Below are 27,725 nucleotides of genomic sequence, written 5' to 3'. Positions count from 1 at the left end.
ACTTGATGAAATTTATTGCAGGCAAACGTGTCGTGCTGATAAAAATCGGTCTTATTCTTTTATGGGATATTTTTCATTCTATTACTGGTACATAATTCCCTTCTATTAAGGAATATCGCCAAAACTGAGGACAGTATTTCCATTTTCCGTTTAATGAAAGATGCCAAGTCTTTATGTTCATAGGTAGTGAAGAAAAATCGATGAAAAGGTAGCTGCAAAAAGTTATTTCTGTGACTACATACATTCAGCCTTTGGGTAAGAAGAACCAGTCAATAATTGTGCCAATCGTCGAGCAATAACAATGATTAATTTATACCATAAACACGTTTTATTGTTGATTTTAGTATTAAAGAAGCAATTTATTCCATCGCACTATTGCCGGTCGGTTTTAGGTGGATTCTAATATCAACACTTACAGAAGTGCACTCACAGAACCCTCCAGTAAGGAAAAATAACCCTATCAGAAATCGATCGCAATCGACTTAGCTAAGTAGATTGTGATCAATAATTATTCATCTTATGAAAAGATTTTACCACATGTTTAATTTTCTAAACACATATTTGATTATTGACTGTACATTGCTGAAGATATCATAATAGTTGCTGCCGGAAGTATTTATGAGTATGGGAAAAGAAATTGCCACCTGGATACCGGATGCATCTTTGTGGTTGCTTTTTAGATTTTAACAAAGGTTGCTTTGTACATTCGTTTCATGAATTCAGATTTGAAACTTTCTATTGTGTATACTGTTTCTAGAGAACAAACATAGATTTGATACACTGTTTACTATATATATGTTGAGTATGTAGACACCAAGATTACAGTATACTTGTACAATGAGATTGCAATTTACAAACACGACGCTCAGCTCACTTTAGTTGTTTTCCATCCATTTTAATCAATTAACATCATAGACCAATGCCTTAGTAATGATTATGTACCGCTGTGCTTCTAATATTCAAAATATTATTATGTTTTATTCCTATGCCATTTTGTTTGTATATAGAGGTTACTAAACTATGTTTCCTGTATGTTGGATTCAGTCATTATTAGAGATATGAATAACACAAATTAGTGTTAGTTTCTTGAAAATAACTATTCAAAGTTTAGAAAAAAGTATCTAAAAAGGTTCCTAGATTGTTACGTATTTAAACCATTGGGTTTTGATTGAATCATTAAATACTGTTGTAGGTTACTGTTATCTTGACTGTAAACAATCAATAATTAAATGTCAATAATAAATCAGAATGGACACTAATCTGTTAATAAGATTATTATCTGCCTAGCAACTGTATTGACCATTCGATCTATTAAAAGTTATTGAATACATAACCATGTTTATGTTTTATTTCTCTTTGTTTAAAATAACATAAAATATTTATGTGCTTAAATGCTCCAGCAACTTTGAAACCATGTGAACATAATTGAGCACATGCAATTCTGTTCACTTTTCTTACTAAATACAACGAAACACAAACACAATGTTTGTGGTGCTAAATGGCGGAGTGACCAGCTCAAACTTTTATTTACAAATACAAAAATCCCCTCTGCCTCAAAGTTCAAACTAAAATATAAAATCCTTATTAACACAAAAGAAACTGCTTGGCAGAATCCTGCACGAAACAATTTCTGTAACAAAACAACCTACAAAGTAGAAAACAACATGTTTAAGATACTTAAACAATATGAAAACAAAAATTAAAAATAATTTTGTAAAAGAAAAATTAAACTTCTAACTAACTATAAAACTGTGCTGGTTAAGTCACTACTCAATCCTCGATAACTAAAAAAATCGTGCAGCTACCTATTATACCAACCACCAAACCGAATAACAACAATTGTTACACAACTTATTTAAACTCACTGTTATAAAATCATTGCGCAATCTTTCAAACTCGTCCCGCTTAACGCACATAAATACATGATATTTTCATTTTTAAAGGAAAGTATAAACTTCATATAACATTTTATACCATTACAATAATATAGATATGATTTTGTATATATTATAAAGTAATGTCATATTCCATGTGCAACTAAACCAAAAGTTAGTATGCAGCTTTCTCCGGTAATAACAACATTGTGCAATATCGCTGGCATTAGGCGATGTTATCGATATCTTTAAAGATTAGTTATACAAAAAGATTTTTGCACAAATATTGATAAATGTCATCACTCGTAGAATATTTAAAAATGAATGGAGACGAGATGGTCTGTTTTGAACATGTTAAATTCAACCAAGAGTATTTTTAAAAGTAAACTCTTGTTATCAAAACGTGTTTTTATCTTATTCTAGTTACAAAACTCTTTGTCGTTGATTAATAGAAACTATCGTTAAGAAGAAGAAAAAAAGACTACTGTTTAAAAATATTTGGTTTCGTTGTAAACCTAAAAAAGACTTTGGCAATAATTCATGATATTGTTTTAAGATATGAAAATAAAGAAATGTGATATGATTGCCAGTGATGACAACCATTCCTCTAGAGACAAAAATTAATTAGATGTAAAAAATAAAGGCCACCGTATGACCTTGAATAATGAACATAAACCATACTGTATAGTTAGCTTAAAGACCCAAACATGAAAAAATGCGAAACAATTCAAACGAGAAAAAGGTCGGATTTCTTATCCATGAATTTATAGCTATTTTTTTTTTTGTTCTTTCTTATCTTTTGTTGTTGTTGTATATTATGAAATCGAATATGGTTTTGTCACAGTCTAATATAAAATGAATAAATCTATATTCTTCGTCAATCTTTAATTTTAAACAATAGTCAAAATAAAGCGCCTACATGTATCAGCTCTATACCTTACATCTAATGCTACAAATAATGCTTATTTAAGATTTTTGCATTCCCATTTCTTTATGTTTGAAGATGTGTTGATTATTCTACATGTTCTACCTTAATTTCCGTTAAATGGACACTTTGTAGGCTTTCATGAGATTAACTTCCTTGCAGACAACTATATCATTATTTGTATCCGTTTATAGTCACATTTATATATCTCTATTCCTTGTCTACTGTGCACTATAAATGAGAAAGGTGAGGATGGGGATTATTAACGTAATGGTAACGATAAACACACGTTGTTTAAAATCAGCTAGAAAATGTGAGGAAAAAATGAAAACAGCACTTTCTAAATTTCATACATCCGATGCGCTTTTCTGGATTTACCTTCATCAGGAACGCTCAAAGCCAAATATTTGAAAGCCAAGGACGTATAAGAACCTAATAAGATGAAGGGCTGTATGACAAAAAAGGATCTATAAATAATACTAAATCCATCTGAGATCAACGTTGCCTGGGGTAGTTGAAATCTTAGTTTTGTGATTTTTTTAATTTATAAATGGACAATTTAAGAAAGTTAAATTAGATGAAAATTTTATATATATATATATATGAAACAAATGCAATACTGCTGATAGTAAATATAGGGTATAATACAGTAGAATGAATATGGTTTATACAGGTACGTTTTAAGTTTTACCTCGGAATTTAAAGTTCAATGTTTTGAATGGTTAAATTAAACTTTTTATAGAAGTGTTATTGATATGTGACAAATTAGGTAGAAATTAATAGGATTAAAGTGCCTACCACAGTGAGAAGATTATCTTGATGGAGTGTTGATTGATTGATGGTCTACTTATTTTACGATATCTTGTCGATGAGTGTATAATCGAATAGGAAGCATTTTAATGAGTTCGTCGACAAAGCTTGAACTACTAGTTTAAGAATAAAACTTAACGTTGTAAGGTAGAGTAGATTTGAAAAAGTGTACAAAATGAAGAAAGAAAAACCAAACAGACAAATTTGTTTGACTTTTTTATTTGATGATGTCAAAGCTATTCAAACTAAATAATATCCAGATAATTTTGAGCTGATGAAAATTCAATGAAAATGCTAAAATAAAAAGAAACACCAATACCATAAAAATGTCTTTAAAATAAAAAGCTCTCACATTAACCTGGTTCTGGTGGGCAAATATTTACACAGTTGCGATTACAAAAGGAGGGTCAATATGTCTGTTTAAGTAGAGACAAATAGTGTGTCCACATATGTCATTTAATCATTAATTGCGTGTTATCAGTGGCTTTACTGATATGTTTTATGGAAATGTTCATTGAAGTTTGTACGGTCAGGTCAATACTTGATTTTTTATCCATATGCTTAAAGCTCTGGTTATAACCTTAAATAATTTATACAATCGGACATGCAATTCACAGAATATTAGGATCGGTATGATTAATATAAGAATTATAAAATATGAAAATCAACATGTCTCATAGGAGATGGCTTAATGAAAACTTAAACAAAGTTTTGAACAAGATATAACTTTTTATGATGCAAACAGGGATTTTTTTACATCCACAATAACACTACACAAGAGTGTATTTATATATATATATATATATACAAAAGTTACTATATTTTTTATCCTAAATAAAGTATAAATCAGAAAAATAATGCAGTTGTCTATTTGTGGACTGCAGTAAGGCAAACTATTACCTACATATCCCTTTTAAGTTCTGTATTGATTTTATAGGGCCATACTTATAAATCGTAAAGTCAGAGTAAAAATGTTTCCTCGGGGAAAAAATATAATTCATCGACTAAACTGTTAGCGTCATTGGAATGAAGTACATATCATTTTCACATCTGTTACACATGAGAAATATACATTGCCATAAACTTTTATGACAAACTATATCAGATATCAGATATAGATTCAAGGCATTAACATTTTGAAACATATGTACAGTTGTTTGTTTGAACTAGCTGTAAGTGCACTGCTTGAACCATTGAATTGTCATCAGATTTTCCATTTGTGTAAATAATGAATTAATAGTGGTCGGGGATAAGGGAAGGGTTGAGTGCTTGCAACCATGTGAATTCCCGAAACATTCTGTATGTGAATGTTCTAAGTCAGGAGACTGTAATTCAGTGATTATCATTGGTCGCTGTCTATCATCTTTTTTCCATTTATTGTCTTGTACATAAATCAGACCGTCGTTTTTCTCGTTTGAATCATATATTTTGTCATGTCGGAGGCCTTTTATAACTTGCTTTTACGGCTTGGGTTTAGCTCATTGTTGAAGATCATACGGTGATCTATGATAACTTGCATCTACGTCATTTGATCTCTGGCCGGCAGTTTTCTCAATCGCAATCATACCACACACAACTTTACATTTTTATAATAAGAATTTTGGCTTGGTTCTTGTTGGTCTTATATGTTTTAATTAATCTAAAAGAACTCTTTGCAAACTGGATATATTGATTAACTTCAGCTAATGATTTCACTCTATTATTCCTCTGTTCTTGTGTTACCGTTTTGGGGTTTTTATTAGATAACTTTGTAAATAAAAAGAAAAGAATACCTAAGCTTAATAATGAAAACTTCCTTAGATATTTGTGCTATTAAGAATATCATGTAAAAATGTGGAATTTCCCGGTTATTCTATAATAGAACGTTTTTGTAAATTGCGGAGTTTATTATATATTTATCTATTAGTCACACAGATTGAATCATTAAACTTATTAGTTGTACAGTAATAGTTATAGGTTTCTGTGATTAGTTTTACGGACATCTGTTGCCAAGAGGACCGACTTTATTATACAAATTTACTTGTATAATTATAAATGATGGGCCGATTAATTCGCCTTGGCATGTAGTCTGATGCAGTAAATGAACCAATTATTGGAGATTATTACAGTGGTCAAGCCTTTAATAGTTGTAAATATAACACTGAAATGAGCTTTTATATACCAGCTGTCTGGTACAGATAATGAAAAAAAGCAAACGAAAAAGACGAAGAGACAAATAAATCCACATGGTACTATATGGAAAACAAAAGACTGAGCATCACGAACCCAACAAACAATTGGGGTGATCTCAGGTGCTCTAGATGGGTTAGCATATCCTGCTCCAGATGTGACACTCGTCGTTTTGTATCTTTGAAGACCATATGTTGACCACTAGTTATAACAATAATGTTACGAATTTTAACACTCCAGATTAGTATTTCAATAACCAATGTATTCGATGATGCTTGATGCCAAATATTTAAAAATCAAAAATTTGATACAAATCTTGAAGAGCTGAAAAAAAGAACAAAAAAAACTTATGGTTAAGCCAAAGTAGGACAAGGAATCGGGGCTATACAGGATGGGGATATATTCTTTTATTTAAAATGATTATACATTAGACAATTTCATTAAACCAATATCCGTTTTTACGCCAGTGCGTGTTGTCATTTAGGTATTCTTGTGTCCATGGGTTGACATTTCAAATATACCAAATATATCCTTTTATTCAATTGATTTTTTTATGAAATATAAGCGCGTGAAAACAATATCATTGTGCCTTATACATGTTTCTTGAATAATCTTCATCAGGTGCCATATGCTTGGGTTACCTAATACATTAAAGCATTTGTGCGCATTAAATCAAGAGAAAAGTTATATTCTAAATCTAATTTGAAAAAAAAATGTATGCAATCATTTAAGTAAAATGATCAAAATATCATCTTAACGATTTTATTTTAAAGAGTATGATTTAAAAATTTTATGATAAAAAATGAATTAAAAAAAAGCATTTTAGCGACAAACTGACAAAATAATAATTTAATTTATTTATATCTTCTGTCTGCAGGATGGGCTACGACACAATCACCAGAAAACAGGCTACAAGGACCAATATTTCTCTCAGAACCTCCCAGCTCTCTAGTTTTTGCAAATACCCACGGTGCTCTTGTTCCCTGCACTGCTTATGGAAAACCTGCACCTGCATTAGATTGGATAAAGAACGACGGGTCTGGTGTAGATGATGTTCCTGGATTGCTTAAAGTTCTCTCTAATAATACTCTCCAGTTCTATCCTTTTGATGATACTAGCTTTCAGGACGACGTCCATACACAAACTTACAGATGTCTGGCAAGGAACATTGCTGGTTCCGTTTTAAGTAGACCAATGCAAGTTAAATCAGGTTGGTATATACACAGATACTTTTCTAGTCTTGACTACCTTTACATTGAAAATAATATATTAAATACAATCTATTTACCCAGTTTATTTCTATATAAATATATATATATTAAATCATTAGAATGTAAATATAATTAAAAGATCAGAGCTCTCATATGACTTGCATATTTGCCCACATACAAGATGATGGTCTACGTATCTAATCTTTTTTTGACGGTAACTCTTTTCATGCAAAAAGACAAAGATGCTATTTATACGATATAACATTTACTGTATTGTTGAAAATGAATAAACTGATATTGATTTACACTATATAATATGCTTATTTTGAAATCAATTCATTGATAATATAAGAATAAGAGCAACATCAATTTGACATATTTATTGCCCCCAGTGAAGAAAAAATATGTTATGGGAACAATTATACGTGACAGTACTTTTCAGTTTTGTATTATCTAAAATAAAGATAATTCTTGAAAATTAACCTTTCGTTTTTTATGTGCAATTTATTCGGTAGATTCACAAGCACACCGATTTGGAAATAAACTGATTTCGTATGAAATCAGATATTTGTTGAAAGCTTTTTTCGGAATAAACATTTATGCAAATTATATTTTCTGAAAGCTTTTGAACTTACAAAACAATAAAAGCCTAAAATGAGAATGTAATACCCAATTGGGCTTAACTTAGCGTAAAACGAAAATTATCTAGGTTTGGTAGAAATGTATCAATTTGTCAATGTTTATTAAATGCATATTATAAATAACGTGGTGCAGAAATATTAAATATATTTCTTTATATGACCTCATATAAAGTACAATTTAACTTTATTTCATTTCGCTAGCAGTGCATTAAATGTAAACGATTGAACTCATTATGATATACAATAAATGTTGTTGGTGATAATAACCTACAGCGATTTCCACCTTTTTCATTCCATATTAAAGAGATTTTTTAATGCAAAAGAGCAATAACATTTATAACGTTAAGATTTGTGTGATAGCATGCATGTTATTTTTAATTGTTATACTACTCTATTTCCTGTATGTAATGGATTTTTCTATTAAACACCATTTTGCTTTTTATTAGTAATGTTTTCTTAAGCCAGGTCCACTTGCTTAGGTTGTTCTTAATCTTTCAAACGTTTCCTGATAACAGTAAGAAAAACGAAAAGAAGTCAAATGCAAATTCTAATTATGTTTATGTTTAATCTGTCCAACGATCCATCAAAAAATCTTGAAAACAAAAATTGTAATTGTACACTTTATTAATCACTATTGGCGAGTTGCATGTTTCGGTTTCGCCGATAGTGTTTCTGTGAATGTCATACACTGTCTTGGTTTCTTTAATCTTGAACGGCGTAATGGATTAAATATGTTTTACATTAATGACATGTTCTCATTATAACTGACACGTGTGATAACGGAAACTGTTAGAACTAGAATTACTTAATGCGAGTTTTTCACTTCCGGTTTTTCGGAGTAAAACGCTACTGAAAATTTATTGCTCAGTTTGTTTGAAGTATTGATTGATTCTTCGTTTTTCAAATTACGATTAATATGTTGAAGTTCCCAATTTTCCTCTCATTTCATCATAATTGTATGAATATTTACATAATTTTATTTTCAATGCAATTTTGACATTGACAGAAAATTGTAATAAATCCTTCACAGGAAACAGTTTCCTGGAAAAGCACACAATCGATGTCGTAGCAACATTAATTAAATGAGTTATTAGTTCGTGGAGGTAATTCTAATATTTAAGTACCATAAGTACTTGTATTCATAATTCAGTCTTTTTCTCTGTGACATTGTTTAGAAATAAACCCATTAAATGTTGATAAACTATGTAAATTGCACACGGCGTTGACTGGTTCAAAGAATCAAAGAAATTCAGAATGATTTTTGGGTTTATTTATGTTATTTTTTCTTAAGTATGACTTGAAAGTCGGTATAATCATAAAAATATAGACCTGAATTTTAGCGTGAAGTTTTTTTTTATTATATGTCTCTGTTCTTTAACGGTTGGGGTACCTAAAATAAAAGAAAATCATAAACATTTATGAAGATATCAAATAAGCGTGTTTGCATTCCTCTGTGTTGATAACAAGTGCTTTGGGTTCCTTTTACACGTACATTGCATTATAGAACGATAAATATTCAAAGTTCCTGATATCCTATGCTGATTAGGGAATAATACCACTAATTCATAGCCCATTGCTTTCTATGTTAATTCTGCAACTTCAAACTTCATAGCTATTTTGACTTAAGTTCAGGTAAAGTGACAGGCATTCCATGTCAAAACTATACCTGACTATTCCAAGAAGTTTGGTAGTACAAACACATGTACTTCTTACCAGAGCAACCGGGCAAATATTCCCTCCTATTTTAATTTCATATATTTTTTTTCATCATTCAAACATTTTTTTTAAACAAGGGTTCTACAGTGACCCCAATCTTTCATTTGATAACAACACTACCCACATAGTTTACTTATTGGCGAAATAACAGCTACGCGTAAGAACTCACTTGTTTAAAATATGTTCTTCTTTCTTGTATGTTCTTTCTGACCGGGCCCGAATTATTGGTCATATACCTTAGGGGGAGGATTTATTTATTCTCAATATTATAAGCAAATTTGATTGCTATATCATTAGCCAATTATGTTAAAAAAAATTAACTGGTACAATACTGGAAAAACTTTTTATTCCAGTATTAAAACAATACTGGTATAGTAGTATTGCGATCGTGATTCGTGATGTCTCAAACTTTATTTATCAATCTTTTTAATTAATTTTATCATTATTCTACTTTCTAGTTCTAATCGATGACTACAAGACATACAATCTACAGTTGACAGATGTATGGGCTATGAAGGGGAGTACAGCAACGTTTAGATGTGTCATCAATCCTTCTTATGTTAAAGAATATATTAAAGTAGTAGGCTGGACGCAGGGAACCAAACCAATTGTACCAGGTGTGTACCCTTTGTCTTAAACTAAATCGATTAACATAAGTCCGTGCAAATTAATGGTAATTAAATAGTTCGTGCAAGTATCTACTTATATTCAATACTACTTCAATAACAAATTAACCTTTACTACATATTTCATACCATCAGGTAATTTTTCAACAACTCACAAGAGTCCTAAAGACAACCCCTGGACGTTTTTGTTTCCGGTGTAATTGAAATGAACTATAAGAGATTCTGAGTATACACGAACGAGGCAGTAAATCCAACATCTGTAGTATTCTGTATAATCTTTTGTTGATTATTGTTCGTCTTTTCGTGCTTTTTTCTGCTTGGGTTAATGTCTGTCTTTCTTCAGTCGACATGTTTTGTCCATTTGTATCTGGTTACTTACAAAATATCTGTATGCATCTCATACCGTTATACAATGCATACTAATAAGGACCGTTATATATAAACGCTTCATATAAACCAAGATTGAAATTTTTAACGCCAGACGCGAGTTTCGTCTACAAAAGACTCATCAGTGACACATGAATAAAAAAAAGTTAAAAAGGCCAAATAAAGTTTTGCCATATATAGCTAAGGTAATATATTCCGGGGGTAGAAAATCCTTAGTATTTCGAAAAATCCAATGTTTTGTAAACAGCTAATTTATAATTATGACCATATCAGTGATAACTCATGTCAACATGACTTCTAAGCTGGTGATACCCTCGGGAAGAAAAACCCCACCAGCAGTGGCATCGACACAGTGGTGGTAAATAAACTCATCATAGATACTAGAATTAAAATTTTGTACACCAGACTCGCGTTTCGTGTACAAAAGACTCATCATTGACGCTCGAATCAAAGGTAAATAGCCAAAAATTTGAAGAGCTTTAAGGACCCAAAATTCTTAAAATATCTGTGTGTAATATGGAATATCATATTTAAGAATTACAATTAAACACTTATTGAGTTGTCTACAATGGATTTTTAATTAATTTAAGGTGAAAGAGTCAGCTTTTTCCCTGATGGAAAACTGCAAATCCGAGATGTTAGAGATGAAGATCGGTACACAACATACAGATGTATAGCACGTAATATACTTACCAAAGAGGAAAAAGTCAGCTCCTTTGCATATTTACATGTTCATGGTGAGTAAGCATGCAATAAGCAACTGTAACAAGTCAGAACTTTGACAGTCTTTTCTTCCTTTTTTCCATTAGCCGATATTTTAAAAGTGTTTCCCTGGTTTTATCTTTGATGCGTTTTTACAATTATTTTGACCTTGTAGTTTGCTACTTCCTAACAGTTCATGAGTTTAACAATTTCTTATTTACAGTATAAACTATTTCGTTAATTCATTTGAATAAGATGTTCATAGAATTAAAAAGGAATGTCTTAAGTATTTGTCAAACAAAATAAACACATATTAATAAATATATTAATGAATTAATTGCTGATTAAAGATTGGAAAAAGTAAAGACAATTTAAAAGCCCGTCTGATGAACATTTGTTCAGTATAGATATATATACAACATAAAAGTACTTCAAAATCCGATTACTTTCAGACTGAGATATTAATTATATAGCTTTTGTTTTAGTACGAACTATTCAAGTGTTGCATAAATTTACTACAAAAAGACATATTTTTCTTTCAGAACCACCTGCTGGTTGGTCTCCAGCTGAAATTGATGACTATTCAAAGATTGTGACGGTTGCACAGGGATCAGCAGTAGAATTACCATGTGTCGGACGTGGGAATCCCCTACCCACCTATAGATGGAGCTTCCACGGAAAAGATCTGAGTATTGATAATGTCCTTTATGGTCAGAGAGGTGGAAATCTTTTCATAAAAAATGCACAAACAGTAAACAGTGGCGACTATACCTGTAACATTTCCAACTCACATGGATCAGCAATTGTTAAGACTCAGCTTATTGTCACATGTAATAGTTGCTTAATACATATTTATCATAAATAAAATTCTGTATTTCGGTGAATACATAGTTTAAAGGATTAACATATGTATCTTTGTGTTTTATTATTTTTAATAAAACTTTTTTTTCAATAATTCGTTAATGATTCGTAGAAACTTAACTTATGATATGGTAAAATACCTTTTAAACAATGTTAGTTTGTTGTATCAAAATAAAATGCCCATTGTTTTGTGTTTGAAAAACCTTTAAAAAAGATCTGATCTTTTCACTTTTTGAATGTGAAAAATTTTGAACTAGCTGTTGTATTTACTTACAGTACCACTGTCGGTGAAAATTGATCCTCCGCAACAAATAGTAGATTCGGGACAGTCTGCATTTTTTAACTGTTCTGTGAATGGTTATCCAATCAAATCCATCCAATGGTATAAAAATGGTCATCCATTGGTCAAAGAAGATAGAATGACTATACAGGATGAAACATATTTGACTATCAATGAGGTCAATAGAATGGACCAAGCAATGTACCAGTGTGTTATAACAAACGATAACGATGGAGCACAGGGAACTGCTCAACTGTTACTAGGTGGTGAGTATGATACAAATATATTAACATCATAAACATGTAAGACATAGTTAAAAGTGTTTTCTGGTGGTGCTGTGAGTTGTACATTATTATATATCTTATATGACCTTTTGGTCCTGTAGCTTCTAATGTTTCTACGTATCTATACGTCCTTGACTTTCAAATATTTAAGTTTGAGCATTAATGAAGAAGGCTAATTCAGAAAAGCGTTCAGGACCAACGAAATTTATAAAGACTTATTTTCATTTACTATAGGGTAGCGAGTACCTTGGATTGATTTTTAATCGATGACAAGGATAAATGTTATGGTCAGATCATATGTTTTCGTACGTCATATGAATTCGTACTATGCATGTTTTTTCAATGGAAATTGTGACGTCACAATGCATTCTTAATGTACGAAAACCCATGAGACGAGGATAACTGCTTAAACGACATACCGGTGTGGAATATACATGCTAGGAATGTATGAAATTTAAAGTCAAAGCTACATATATTTGAGTTGAGAATTATATGGATGGAACACATTTTTTTTAAAAAGTTATCAATATATAAATTGGCCGGTGAACTCGCAAACTTCACATATAAGTACTTTTGTTCAATTGTCAGTGCTTATGCACAGTTTACACATCAATAACCTCTAGAAAACATTTGTTTAATATTATAATATTTAAGTCGAAATTCAAAATGATTACTAATCCAGAATGACGATAATCTGATACTTTACAAACGTATTTAACGTATAATACAGCTACCACAGTGCACTTTGTATTTCTATCTAACCAATACTTATATCTTGTAGCCGCTCATCCAGCTTTTGTTGATCTATTTGCTGATCAATATGTTCAAATCGGGCAAAAGACATCGATAAAGTGTAACGCAGCTGGTAATCCAACACCTAATGTATCATGGACTTTAGATGGACAATCTTTACCTCATGACAACGAATTAAAAGAAGGAAGTTTCATGAACGGCCTTGGTGAAGTTATCAGCTATGTCAACATAAGTAGTGTTGATATAGTATATGGTGGAGAATACACATGCAAAGTTTCTAACGAAGTTGGAACGATTTCACATTCTAGCAGACTTAATGTTTATGGTTCGTATTTCTTATATATGAATTAAGATAAAAAAAAATATGTATACACAAATTTAATGGTTTGCTTTTTCATGTTATTCATATGCAACAGCTTTAAGTTATAATGATCAAAATACGATCATTTATACCATGTATTCGTTTGTATTACAGAGTCAGCCAGAGAAATTGTTAAAGAGTATTTAGTGAAAATATGAAATCTTAATGTTGACTGCATTTACAATATTTCTTTCCAGCACAACTGATTAGAAAAATAATTTTCTCTAAATATGTATTTGATGAGTTTCATGTAATGTTGTATAACTACGGCTGCTGAAGGTTGACCATAAGCTTGATCCTCAGGAATCCACAAAACAGGTTTTCTACGATTGTGACATTTTGACTGAGGGGGAATTAAATTACAGAATATGCACTTCGGTAAACTACTGTCGTGTTAATTTCGACTCCATAAACCATTAATGCACAGCTGTTCTTATGCTGGTGAAGGCATACATTTTGGTGTAACATTGCATTGCGTTGTATCTATCGTTTGTTAATGTCTGTTCACAATGTTTTGGTTTCGAGCATCGCTGACTAAAAAAAACCCTTTTACTTGTGTATACTATGCATTAAAATATAGATATGCAGGATATACATATGTTTGAAGCATTTAAAATAAAGAATTACTGCAATGATCCACAAAATTTGATAATTTCCTTTTAATAGTTTTAGATTACTTGTTATAAAGAAAAACAAAAAATTGAGGCGAAAGATACCAAACGGACATTACTGTGTTGTTTAGATTTTATTTACTGTATTTACTTATCAGCTTAAAGAAGGAATTGTACGTTCCCGAATCATTTTTAAAACACTTATTGTACCCAAAGAAGTAGTTAACATTGAGCAAATGAAATGGAGACAGTTTTATTACTGTGAAAGTATCAAGTGTGTGTTTAGATCAATTTGAATTAACCCAGTGGAGAAAACCCATGAGAGTACTCTCAGTCAACGATGATAATGGTTTATATTGATTGAATAGAAATTAAATTACAATTGAGAGCGTTTAGATGTGATTAATTTCAGCAAAATTGTAATAAATCTGTCGGTAGAAACATTTAAAACGATAACATTAAAGTTAAATAAAATTGATTTCAACACAAATATTAAAAAAAGGAAATGTATAATTAGATAAACTTTACTGTGTAATTGTTAAAATAATTTCATATTGTTTTTTGGCGACTTATCTTTCATTTTCAAAACAAACTTAAAATTACCATAATACATCTTGATAAGTTAATTTTTTTGTTAGGTTATCGAATTATTTTTCTATCTATTGTATTAGTGTTCAAACAAATCTTAAGCGTTTATTGTTACACGAACCAATTTAATTGATAAAATTGATTAGTGACACCATTAATGTTATAGTTTCTTTCAGATTATTGCTTTGGTTTTAAGTGTATTTTCAAAATAAAGATAACACAAATTGAAATTGATAGTATGGGAGGATAATTCTATTTTATTTTTCTTAACAAATCCAATACTAGAAATTACCACATGTAATTTATCATTATGATCCAGTTTTACTAAATATACAATAATAACTGTGCGTCTTCAGAAGGAAAGAAGAAAGTTATAAAAAATAACGTTTCTTTTCATGTGAATACACACATAATAAGCGCTACAACTGACAGAGACAAGATATAACACCGACTGCAATAGAGGGACAATATTATGTATTGTACCTTAAACTTTTCAGTAACAACAATTGTGAAAGCCGGATTCACACTATATGATACTACTTATTCGCCTTTTATTTCTCATGAATAGTTATACCAATTATACATTTGTTTGGCATGAAAATAGCCGTATCCTACCCTGAGTCCATTGAATGTATATTCCGCTGCCAGTCGTCGAAAAATGATAATATCAGTTATAATATTTTGAATAATAGTAAAATATGTAACCATTATATCTCCTTATGTTTTCTGTTAACTTAAGTCGTTGATTTCAAACACAAAACGTATAAAGTATACATTACGGATCGAGTATTTAGTTGTGTGATCGAACAACTGTTGTATATGTACAGGTACGGAATTTGAATCTTAAAACGATAACTTTAATTATTTATTAGGAAACATATTGCATTTTTCAGGTATCCCATGGGTTAGACCGATGAAGAACATCACTGCCACGGCTAATCAGCCATTGGTTATCACGTGTTACGTGGCTGGTTATCCTGTATCTTCTGTAATATGGTCTAAAGGTATGATGGTTATAACCAGAACAAGAGTTCAATTTTTGACAGATTGAATATATGACATCGACTACTCTTAAGTTAATTCATTGTAATTTCTTTTGAATAAAATTTCTCACTAGTGATATCCATAATGATGCTATTCACTTTTGAAAAAAGGTCATTTTAGGAGATACGATAACTTACGAAAAAATATGCATAAAATATATAGAACTTAAACCGGAGATGTCTTGAAAGATATACCATCAGTTACCAAGAAAAGAAATACTGGATTAAACAAATGGTAATGTTGTTTTTATGATTAATCTATTTTAAACGACACTAGTATTTTTAAATCCATCCTTTCATTTGCTTTGAAGATAAACGTTTTAAGAAGAACCATAGTTCAAGAATGTAAGCGACAGTGTATATTAAGCCTACATTTAGGGTGAATTTATTTCAGGTAGATAAATCATGTGCTATAATACATTATTATTAAGCCTTGTTGCATTTGTTTACATTATCACATTTCTTGTGGAAGACACTTAAACAAATATTATTGACACTGATGTATTGAATCAATACAAACGGAAGTTGATGCATCTGCTATATTTTGGCTGTTTTACCAGCACTTTGCAACATAAATTAAAATACAAAATCGTAGGCTTTGCTTGACGAATATCACGTCTATATGGATATCACAAAGCAACAGATTTGCAAAATATACCTCTATCCAAAAAAGGTAGTATACTAACATTCAGTTATTTTCAGGTGTAAATAAACTCATGATAGATACCAGAATTAAAATTGTGTACGATAGATGCGTGTTTCGTCTAAACAAAAAGACTCATCAGTGACGCTCAAATCAAACCAATTTAAAAAGGCCAAATAAAGTATAAGTTGAAAAGTACTGAGGACTCAAATTTCTAAAGGTTCTGTCATATACAACTAAGGTAATCTATTCCTGTGGTAGAAAATCCTTATTATTTCAAAAAATTCAAATACAATTGAAAAACATTCAAAGGAAAACAATACGAATAGCATGAACACCTAAGGGAGTGAGATCAAGTGTGTCCACAATGTACACATCTGATGTTATGCATCAGCCGTCACACGATTCCCATGTGAAGTCGTGTGTATTAAGTGTCAAAAACCGGTTACATGACCAAACCTGGAATACTGTCAGATTATTTAACAAAACTGATATGCCTAAATGTTAAATTAATATTTTAGATGGCACAGCTTTACCACATAACCATTTACAACACATTGTTGGTGGATCACTTACTATCGATAAAGTTCAGAAACGACATGATTCTGGAAAGTATGTTTGTACAGCTAGAAATTCAAATGGCCAAGGATCAAATCAATCTGTGTATATCAATGTAGTCGGTAAGTTCTACTTCTGTTCAGTCATTGTACCAGCTTTTGTTTTAAGTTGCGGATTCATTTTTAGTATTCCTGCTTCATATGAGATATGTATGCCAAAATGAGCATCAGATGGATTAAAGTTCTTCTTTTGTTCAAAACCATTTGCATAATACAATCATTACATATCAGACAAGGGCTTTAATGTGCTATGAACACAGTAACGGTTCGACATCTTCGTGCAAATTAAGATGAACAACGACTTCAGTGCCAATATCTGATGTAAACATCATTACAAACTCAACCAAAACACTCTCAATGAAAATAGGCACTTGGATAATTAACTTTATCCAGTCTGTGTCATTTTTGCTTTTTATTATACATCTCTGATAATAATAAAGATGACTTTTAAGATTCTTTTTGCTTATGCTGTAGTATTTACTTGAAACACAAATAGCAGACCGTATCTTTCACTCTATTAACGGTATGTGAACATCGGTTGACTGCTGTCGCCTTAATAGACAACAGTCTTTTACATATATCAATACTGTGTTAACTTTGTAACTGAATATACATTTTATTTTACAGAACCTCCAATGATTGATCCATTTATTTTTCCTGTCAAGAAACAGGGTGACAGAATTGTTATGTCATGTGTAGTAAGTAGTGGTGACCAACCTATAAAAATCAAATGGACAAAAGATGGACATAACATTCCACCAGATATGGGCATAAAAATTCAGGTGAATATTTTGTATTTATAATTATACGAAAAGGAGAGAATCATTGGATCATGGTGTTATGTTTTTTTAGTTTAGATAAAAAGCCATATGTATAATAAAACTATATCTACTGAAATAAAGCTGAATATTCACAAAGATTAAAAACAAAATTAAATTCCTGGAACAAACATTGTCCATATAGGTTTTTCAATATGTCTATCAATTTTATCAATCATGGTTTGCAAAATTAAATGAAAACAATACAATAGCATGTACATTGATTCTATTCATAATTTAAATGTTGACTTCAGCTTTTAGATTCATACACCAGCATGTTCATTATTGGTGATGCCAGTACCAAGCATACCGGAAATTATACCTGTCAAGCTAGTAACCCAGCATCTACGGTGACATATACATCTTTACTGCAAGTGGATGGTATGTCAATAACTTTAAAAAAAAATATTTGTTTTGGTTTGTTATATTATAATATTACTCTGAAATAGAATGTGATTTTGATAAGTTTGTAAGATGACGCCAAGTTGTTTTCATTTTTTCATACACACTTTGTTTGTATTGACCTGGTAATTTATTCATGTGTGATATTGAACTTATAAAATTGTATGATACAAAATATGATGTGCCTTGGTTGCATTGTATTTATATTAAATACATGATATCTAAATTGCTGTCGTAATTCATCTCAATAATTAGAATTATTGATGGTATCAATACAATCTTAATCAATTTGAATATCCCTGAATACATCAAAAAGGAACAGCACATTATGTTCCAAATAAATCCATTCCTTAAGAAAAATGAAAACTAAGTTCTTAATTATGCATGAGAGATAACAGGAATTACTCAAAACACTGGACACTACAACAGACCTCTGCACCTATTAACACTCTACCTTAGTCTGTTTGTATATTGGAGGTTTTCCGTTTAAATATGGTACTTGTTATATGGATATTCAACAATCAAGCTTGATTTCGTTCTCAATAAAAAACAGGAAACAGGAAAATACTCTTAAAGACAAAGTGATATTCAAATGATCATATTTCAATATAAAGCAATTATTCCATCTTACAAAACATATATCATATATCAACATCGTATAAATAAAGTATGAAATACAGCATATTCCTAAAAACATTTTTTTTCTTTCAGTTCCACCAACGTGGATAAACGAACCAGAAGATTCTTTCGTAATTCTGAAGAAAAATGTAATCCTTGATTGTCTTACTAATGGAATCCCAGCGCCTAAGATTTCATGGAAGAAAGGTTTAGGTATATATATAACTACCATGCACATTTTCTATTATTGAATATGACAAAAAAAGTAACTTTTTTCTGGTAAAAGATGGACAACTCGAATTTTTTTTTATGCCCATCCACCCATTACGCGTTATTAATTCATTATGGCTGTTGTCTCATGTGTATATGAAGTTATGTTAAGTCGCCTCATTTTGTAAATAATATTAGCACTGTATCATTTATATATATATATATAATCTCTGGTACGTACTTCATTCTTACAGTATCGCGGCGTTTATATCTGACTGCACTACTTCGCGGTGATTCAATTTTGCAATTTTTCAAAAACTTTGTTGGTATATTTATTAAGAGAAGACTCAAGTTTTACATTTTCGAGACGATTCATATCTGAATTATTCTTTCTACTTGCGAAAGTTGTAGAAAATAATTCTATCAGGAAAATTTGTTGGTTTACAATATTCTTAAATAAGTAGATTTAATTATTAAGCTGGCTATCGAGACTATTTATATTGGGAGAAAATTTGTACGAACATTATTTGTAAGAAGATCTTATCTGACTCACAGATCTCTTTTAAGGACAGAAACTGAAAATGAGTATAATTTCATGAGAGAAAACGTATGCAAACATCTAAAAATTATTATTGACATGTGGGTACCGGAGGAAATATTTTTGGATTCCATTCATTGTCCGTACTTTAAGGAAAATCAATGGGCATCAAAATGTTGGATATTTTATTTATGAGACAAAACGGAAATTTTGAACACTTATCGGAAGAGGAAATGGTACAAAGAACAGACTTCTATTATAATCTCCCGAACAGCGCGTGCTTTTGCATTAAAATTTCAATGTGTTTGTTGATCTGAGAAAAAATGCAAGAATGAATCATGTTGGAGACGCCTTTCTTATTCTTTTAAATAACGCCAAACGAAATTATAAAATCACTAATGCGATCATAGAAAGATTAAAACATTTAAACTATTTTCGCTAATGTATGTTTTCATTGTTTTGCAGGTGACACCCTTGGGTCTTATCAAGCGTTGCCTTACATGGAAGATAACAGTGATAATTCCAGTCGGTTACAGCTGTTGAGTAATGGCACACTTGTAATCAGAAATGCTGAAGAAGAGGATCATGGGCATTATCTCTGTCATGCTGACAATGATGTAGGATATCCTCTCAGTAAAGTTATATTTCTCACAGTGCATAGTAAGTGTCAAGAAATGTCACATATTAGAAGTATATTGTATAATATAAGGAGAAATAAATTTTACTAACTAGAGTAGTTTTTAAATTAGCAATGTAAAAATTGTTAACATTTGAAACGGTACCAGTTTAAGGAACATGATATAATTGTACTTCTTATGTTTATCATGGTCGTGTAAAATCTCACTCTTAGCAATCAACTTAAAGTATGACTTTTGGTTACAAAACTATACAAAACTCATCAAATATTACATGCCAAACGATCGAACAAAAAAACTTTAAAGGTCAAATGAAGTTCGAAACTGAAGAGCATTTTGTCTCAAAACTCAAAAAGGTTTTGCTAAATACAGATAAGGCAATATTTTTGGGGTAAAAAATCCTGCGCATTTCGTAAAATTCTAAGTTTTAAACAGAAAATTTATAATTATTGCCATATCAATGATAATTCATGTCAACACAGAAGTCCTAACTACTTAGGTAAACTATCTAGATATATTTTTTATTTTTTTAACAATAAACACACTTTATCATATAACACCTAGTATATGATTAGTCCTGGCAACAAAGGGACGATTGCATATGATCTCCTATTAGTATAAAAAAAATTACAATAAGTTTGATTTGAGAGAAAAAGAGAGGCAAAGGATACCAAAGGGACATTCAAACTCATAAATCGAAAATAAACTGACAACACCATGGATTAAAAAGAAAAAGACAAACAGACACACAATAGTGCACAAAACAACATAAAAAACCAAAGACCGAGCAACACGAACCCCACCAAAAACTGGGGGTGATTTCATGTGCTCTGGAAGGGTAAGCAGATCCTGCTCCACATGTGGACTTATTAAGCACAGTTGTAAATAAGTATTGAAATAAAAGAAAAAAATATATTAAAATACAAAACTAGTTTTCCAAAGTGAAATTTGGCAGATAGTGTTTGTCCTAAATGGCCAATTAAAGAGCCATTAGAAGAAACTTTAGTGTAAAAAAAGACATGAAATATACTTCGTTAACATTTTGAAGTTACATTTAATACATCAAAGTTTGATATCGAAGATAGAATGGGACTAATATTCATATTATCCGTCTGCACTGTTTATACAGTCATTACCAATTATAGTTGGACGGAAATTTCACATGTAACATGAATAAATTGCTATTATTTGAAGCATATTCGTGTTATTTCTAGTTCCAGCAAGATTTGACGAACCCAGTAAGAATTATTCTGTAATAAAAGGACAAAATACAACTTTAGAATGCCAAGCCGTTGGAGATAAACCAATGTCTGTGTCATGGAGTTTTAATGGAAAATCGTTATCATCATCTTCCAGGTATCTTTAATCGTCTCGATATTATCTAATTTACATTTGTTTGTATTACTAGCCCCAATTGTCATAATAATAATAGTAATTATTTGTCAAAGAAGTAGTAATAGTAACAGTTGTTGCAGTCGTAATTTTTTTCTCTACTTTATTTGAAGTGATATTAATTGATAAAAAGTGCTTACACTAAAATCTTTTCACTGGTTCATTCGACCAAAATATTCAAACAATAAAAAGCGCTGAATTTGTAATACATTTTGTTATTGTTTTTTATAAAGGAAACAGATAGAGAGAATTACTACACACAGAGGAATGTTATCCCGCTTGGTTATACGTCCATCTGGAAGAGATGACACCGGGTTTTATGTGTGCACTGCTGCTAATAAATTTGGAAATGGCATATTGTCTATGAGACTTGTTGTACTTGGTAAATATAAAATATGATTTTTTTTATTTTAGTCAACTGATTGTTTAGGACATGTAATGCGCTTTTACATTTTACATTATATGACTTCATATACTGACAATGATAAAACGTTGTGTTTTGCTTGCCTAAGCCAACTCTTAATGAATGTAACGCTGAAACGATAAATAGGAACCTATTTAAAAGAAAATAACGTAATCGAAATTCATATAAGGTGATAAGTCGAGGCAGAAAACAATTGATAACTTTAAATCTGTACAAAATTAAGTAAATCAAGAAAATATATATTGGTTAGATTAATAGAGTATTCTAAAAAGAACAAATCAAAGTATTAACATCAGTTAAACAATAGTCTTTCCCATGGCTAAATGAAACGGAGTTTTGAAATAATTAAATGACTCGTCTACCGAACAATGAAAAATAAACTAAATGTGGTTTGCGCTACAAGAGTAAGTTAATTGATAACTATTACCAATATGCGTTTTTGTTTTTAATTAATAGAAAAACCAGAGGTACCACTTAATTTAACAGTTGTCAGCAAAACAAGCCGTGAAACAGTAATAGAATGGAAGAAACCATATGATGGCAACACAGATATATTGTTTTATGTTATAGAATATATCAAATCCACAGGTACTATTTATTTATTTATTCATTTCTTTTTTAAACATTAGAACGGTAACAAATAATTTTGTTTTCAAAATGCAGTAAAATGTTAAACACTTAATGCTTTCTTTTAACCTTCCTTTACAGGTACGTGGCAGGGAATAATTCCAAATATAACAGTACCATCTACAGAATTATCGGTGAATATACCAAATTTGAAGCCAAGTGTGCCTTATCTGGTGAGAATTCGAGCTAACAATTCAGTTGGGTACGGGATACCTTGTCAACCAGTAGACATTGTAATGTTAGAGGAAGCTCCTTCAGGTCCACCCCAGAATATAGAAGTGACAGCCTTAGGATCAGAATCCCTACAAATAACATGGATGGTAAGTATTTAATGAATATTCTCTGGAATATGTATCCATATATGTTTAACACCAGATTGTATCAACGTGCATTTATTTATATATATATATATATATATATATATATATATATATTAAATTTCCGGTAATGGAGTTTTTAATGTATTATACTGTACTTATAGGTAATATACACATGTATTGGCCTCTATAAAAATTCAACTAGTTATGAAAATGATTTTATGTCATTTGATCACTATTACCATGATTACTTATCTGTTATCATACTAACATTTTATAACAAAAAAATATATGTATTTTACAGCCGCCAGCAGCGAAGCACATCAATGGTAAAATACTTGGTTATTATATTGGGTATAAGATGACAGAAAGCCCTGCCAGGTTTTTATACATACCAAAAGTTATCGGAAAAGACTTTAAACCAGAGCATACACTACACAATCTTGAAAAGTTTACAGAATACTCGGTACACATACAAGCTTATAATGCCAAAGGACGTGGTCCCTCTTCTCCAGATTATAAAGTGTTTACCTTGGAAGATGGTAAGTACCGATCAATTGTTTACCTATATTTGAATTCATGCAATTTATTGAATAAAAATCGAAGATCAAGTAAATATAATCCTTAATTTTAACCTAAGAAAAGTAAGATTTTTTTTTTAAATACACTGCCGCCAATAAAAAAAACAGAGCGAAAGCACTGAAAAAATATCATATATATGAATCATGAAATTAATAATATACAGTTAATTGTTATTATGAAACTTTACGTCTCTTTATTGCAGTTCCTAGTCAGCCTCCACAAGGAGTACAAGCTACATCTATCAACTCTCGAAGCATTAAAATAATATGGTCACCTCCTCCTCTATATACCCTTCATGGTATACTACAGGGATACAAGATATTGTACCAACCAGTCAGAGACGATGAAGGTATGAAGCATATCCGAAGTAATACATTCAAGAATATATCAAACATTTATTACTTAACTGAACAATGTATTAAAGAAAATAAATCTCTGAATATATTACGTCTAGTATCACTAACGGTAAATGAACTTTACTTAATGTCATTTTGAATAACATAGAATATTTAAAATGACCAAAATTGATTACATCATGAGTTATGTCCATAACTTAATATAAAAAAAACCTTATTTTGTTAAAATAAAAACATTTAAAGAATGTATATGTAAGAACACGTGTATAACATGTATATATGAAGTCAACTTCTTGTAGATGAAAGTGATGCTAACACATTAATAACTGATAATCTGGAAGCCATTGTAACAGGATTGTCCAAATATACCAACTACAGCCTACAAGTACTTGCATATACTAGGAAAGGAGTAGGAGTTAGAAGTCCTGCTATATATGTAGTTACACAACAAGATGGTATGTAAAGAGCGAAATACTACTGTTTTGCTTTTTTTTTTAAATTTAGTCTACAATATTAGAACAATGATTTCTCAATAAATTGTCTATACCTTAATCTATTTGAATTGTGATATGCAGATAAAAAACATAGTGTTAACCTTTCTATATAACTAACACTAAAAATATGATGCTGTTTAAATATTAGGCGTCTGAAGCGCTTTTCTGGATAACCTCCATCAGGAACGCTAAAAGCCAAAAATGTAAAAGGAAGACATGCATTTGTACGGAAAAAGATGAAGAGTTATTTGACAAAAAGAGACATTAAAATAATAGTCAAACCCATCTAAGATCACCTTTGCCTGAGGGAGATGATAAGATTTCTAATATGATTTTTTTATATAATTTTAGTTCCAGAACGCCCAGCGGATATTAAAGCTCTGCCCGTGGACAATAGTAGTATTTTGGTGTCTTGGAAGCCCCCTCTTCACAGTAACGGAATTCTTACTCGATATAATGTTTACATCACAGGTGGAACATACAAGGTAAAGAAATATATATTTAATTCTTTTTATTACAATTAAGATTTCAAAAATAATAGGTTCGTCTTAAAGTTATAACAATCGTTTCAAACATATTGTTTTTTATAGGGAAACAATATCAGATTTAGACATTGCAGGCATGAGACGCACAACACATATTTTACTGAAAATTCAAAAGTAGAATTACCTTTTCCTCATGTTCTTTAAAGTATTTAAACATTTAACTGTTTAGAACAAATATTCGATTGACAGAACTTTTATGCAATCTAAACCTGCACATATTTCTTCACATCTTTATAATTTTGTCATTATCACTTCTTCAATTATATCTTCCATGTTTTTTTTCTATACATGTACTTTATATCTTTTCATTTAGGAAAAAACACCAATGAAATTAGATGCTTCAAAGTTAACTCTTCTGTTGTCGAACCTATCAAGTAATTTGGATTACCTTTTTCAAGTGTCAGCAAATACAAGGATGGGAGAAGGAAAACGAACTCAAATTGTATCGGGGTCAATACAATCTAAAGGTATGAACAATTCTTACATTCATATTAAGACAATCAATACGTAAACTACTACTTTAAATGAATTTAACAGTTGTAAATATGTTTTTGATTTATCAAGTTTCATCAAAATGTCACAATATTGATTAAAAGATGTATAATACTCTCTGAACAAATGTTTAAATAAACTCATCATAGATATCTTATAATACGTTATTTGAGCTGAAGAGATTGATACTTGAAAAACATTCTAAAACTTTGAAAAAAGATCTCATTTACTATATCTAAACTTTGGGTGGGTTGTTCAGAATTATAACTCCTGTCGTTTTCTCTACAGTTTCAGCAAAAATAGCTAGTTTTTCAAGTGTGTTGACTATTCCATGGCATCACCCGTTGAATTTATCATGTCTTGCTGTAGGGATTCCCTCACCAAAAATTGCATGGAAAATCAGGTATTGTATTCATTAGCCTTATAATAATATAAATTAAGGCAAATAGAAAATGATAACTTAGGTATAATAATTATATATATTGATGTCAAATCGAGTGGATTGTCCGTTATCGAATATAATCGGACATGTGTGGTGGTTCCAGTCACTGTCTATCAAAGAAATAAAAGTTAACAGCTTCGTTGTTTTTGCTTTTGTTTTGTTTTGTTTTTTGTTTTTTTGGTATTTATATATTAAGATTTATTATATGTTACCTTAAACTGAATATACTGTTGGCACGTCATATTGTTTGTTAAATAGGTGTATTTTTTTTCGGGAGACGGATTTATAAAAGGTAAAATAACAAAAATACCGGACTCCTAGGAAAATTCAAATCGGAAAGTCTCTTATCAAATGGCAAAATCAAAAGCTCAAACACATCAATAAAAGTTTTCCAAATTTGTTTTCTAATCTCATATCTGAATTTTATGTAAAATTGTACTACTTCATTATTATAATTTTTCCTTAATAAATACTGTTTAAACTAAAAGAAGCGAGACTATGTGTGTCGACAGGGTAATCGTCGCCTACTAGGCACACACCATCCACAATGCAAATCCGACCTTAGCCAACATATCTCACTCGGTAAAGTTACAGATCAGACGAATATTCTGCAATCTAAACATTCTTGAATACTTAAACAATATCTTCAAAGCATTCACTATAACATTGTGACGGGCTGAAAACATCCTAAACAATGGTATTTTAGCCATTTCAATTGCATAATTTTAATATGCAACATTGAAATCGTTTTTGAACCTTTAAATTCTGATACAGTCAGTTCTTGCTTAACGAAGGTTAACACAATAGATCGTGCAGGAGTATTGCAAGGTTATGATGGAAAAATAATTGATAAATAAGTTCTTAAAAACATGTTCCAGAGATTGCATTAAAAACAGCCACATAAATTATATTTGTGTTTAGTCTACGTCAAAAACAACCATACATTTGCTATAAATAAGACATTTGTTTTCAGAGGTAAAACTATGGTTCCTGACAAGCGATTTAAGTTTTTACCAGATGGATCACTGTATATTGATGCTGTTGTAGGATCTGATGCTGCTAATTATACATGCCATGCAGAAAACACTCATGGAACAGATCAAATAGTGTATGCCGTTAGTGTCCAAGGTGAGTTGATTTTCATTGTTACTATAAAAACCTGACAAACAAATCTTAAAAGATAGCTTTATTATTAAATAAGTCCATATGTCTTACTGATCAACAATAAAACGTGTTAAAGCCAAAGAAAAATGTGTTTTTAATAGAAATATCAAGATTGCAAATAACCATGCTTTGATAACATAAACGGTTCCAATTTTAATGCACCAGATGTGCATGTCGACAACACATTTCTCTTCAGTGATGCTTGAGGCCAATATATTTGAAAATCCAAAGCTTATTTTAAAATTAAACAGCTGATAAAACCAAACGGACAAAAATTATTGTCATAGTCTCACAAGGAATCAGAGTTTTGCATGTGGGAGTTATATTCCTTAGTTTGAAATAAATTCCAACACAGTATTCATATTTTCATATAATTACCGAAGCACTGGCTACTGGGCTGGTGATACCCTCAAGGAAAGAGAGGTATCGACCCAGTGGTAGTAATAACATTTACGGTCTTAAGGATGCTTAATAAATAATAAGAATAGAGGTGAAATGTATATTTATAATACTAAAATAACGAGGTCCAATTTGTTAGCCGGCATGACGTAAAAACGACGAATCAAA

At 30.7% G+C, this 27,725-nt stretch overlaps 1 protein-coding gene across 2 annotated transcripts in view; it reads left to right on the top strand.

Annotated features, from left to right (window-relative positions):
- The window catches only part of LOC127702109 (cell adhesion molecule DSCAM-like), a 58,213-nt gene that overhangs the window by 13,058 nt on the left and 17,430 nt on the right, over positions 1-27,725 (top strand). For both annotated transcript variants that reach the window (XM_052206165.1, XM_052206164.1), the window contains exons 2-24: positions 6,656-6,988; positions 9,805-9,963; positions 10,950-11,096; positions 11,604-11,891; positions 12,199-12,468; positions 13,268-13,564; positions 15,693-15,803; positions 17,007-17,165; positions 17,730-17,884; positions 18,175-18,301; positions 19,034-19,153; positions 20,154-20,348; positions 21,538-21,679; positions 21,949-22,097; positions 22,596-22,727; positions 22,848-23,086; positions 23,388-23,625; positions 23,868-24,014; positions 24,321-24,476; positions 24,867-25,000; positions 25,374-25,527; positions 25,841-25,955; positions 26,968-27,122. In XM_052206165.1, the coding sequence (XP_052062125.1) occupies positions 6,656-6,988; positions 9,805-9,963; positions 10,950-11,096; positions 11,604-11,891; positions 12,199-12,468; positions 13,268-13,564; positions 15,693-15,803; positions 17,007-17,165; positions 17,730-17,884; positions 18,175-18,301; positions 19,034-19,153; positions 20,154-20,348; positions 21,538-21,679; positions 21,949-22,097; positions 22,596-22,727; positions 22,848-23,086; positions 23,388-23,625; positions 23,868-24,014; positions 24,321-24,476; positions 24,867-25,000; positions 25,374-25,527; positions 25,841-25,955; positions 26,968-27,122 (4,122 nt within the window). The remainder of the gene's footprint in view (positions 1-6,655; positions 6,989-9,804; positions 9,964-10,949; positions 11,097-11,603; positions 11,892-12,198; positions 12,469-13,267; positions 13,565-15,692; positions 15,804-17,006; positions 17,166-17,729; positions 17,885-18,174; positions 18,302-19,033; positions 19,154-20,153; positions 20,349-21,537; positions 21,680-21,948; positions 22,098-22,595; positions 22,728-22,847; positions 23,087-23,387; positions 23,626-23,867; positions 24,015-24,320; positions 24,477-24,866; positions 25,001-25,373; positions 25,528-25,840; positions 25,956-26,967; positions 27,123-27,725) is intronic.

Source organism: Mytilus californianus, unplaced genomic scaffold (assembly GCF_021869535.1).
Source record: "Mytilus californianus isolate M0D057914Y unplaced genomic scaffold, xbMytCali1.0.p SCAF_5, whole genome shotgun sequence".
Classification (NCBI taxonomy): Eukaryota; Metazoa; Mollusca; class Bivalvia; order Mytilida; family Mytilidae; genus Mytilus; species Mytilus californianus.
Note: the sequence above shows the minus strand (reverse complement) of the source record. Positions and strands in the feature narration are given on the sequence as shown.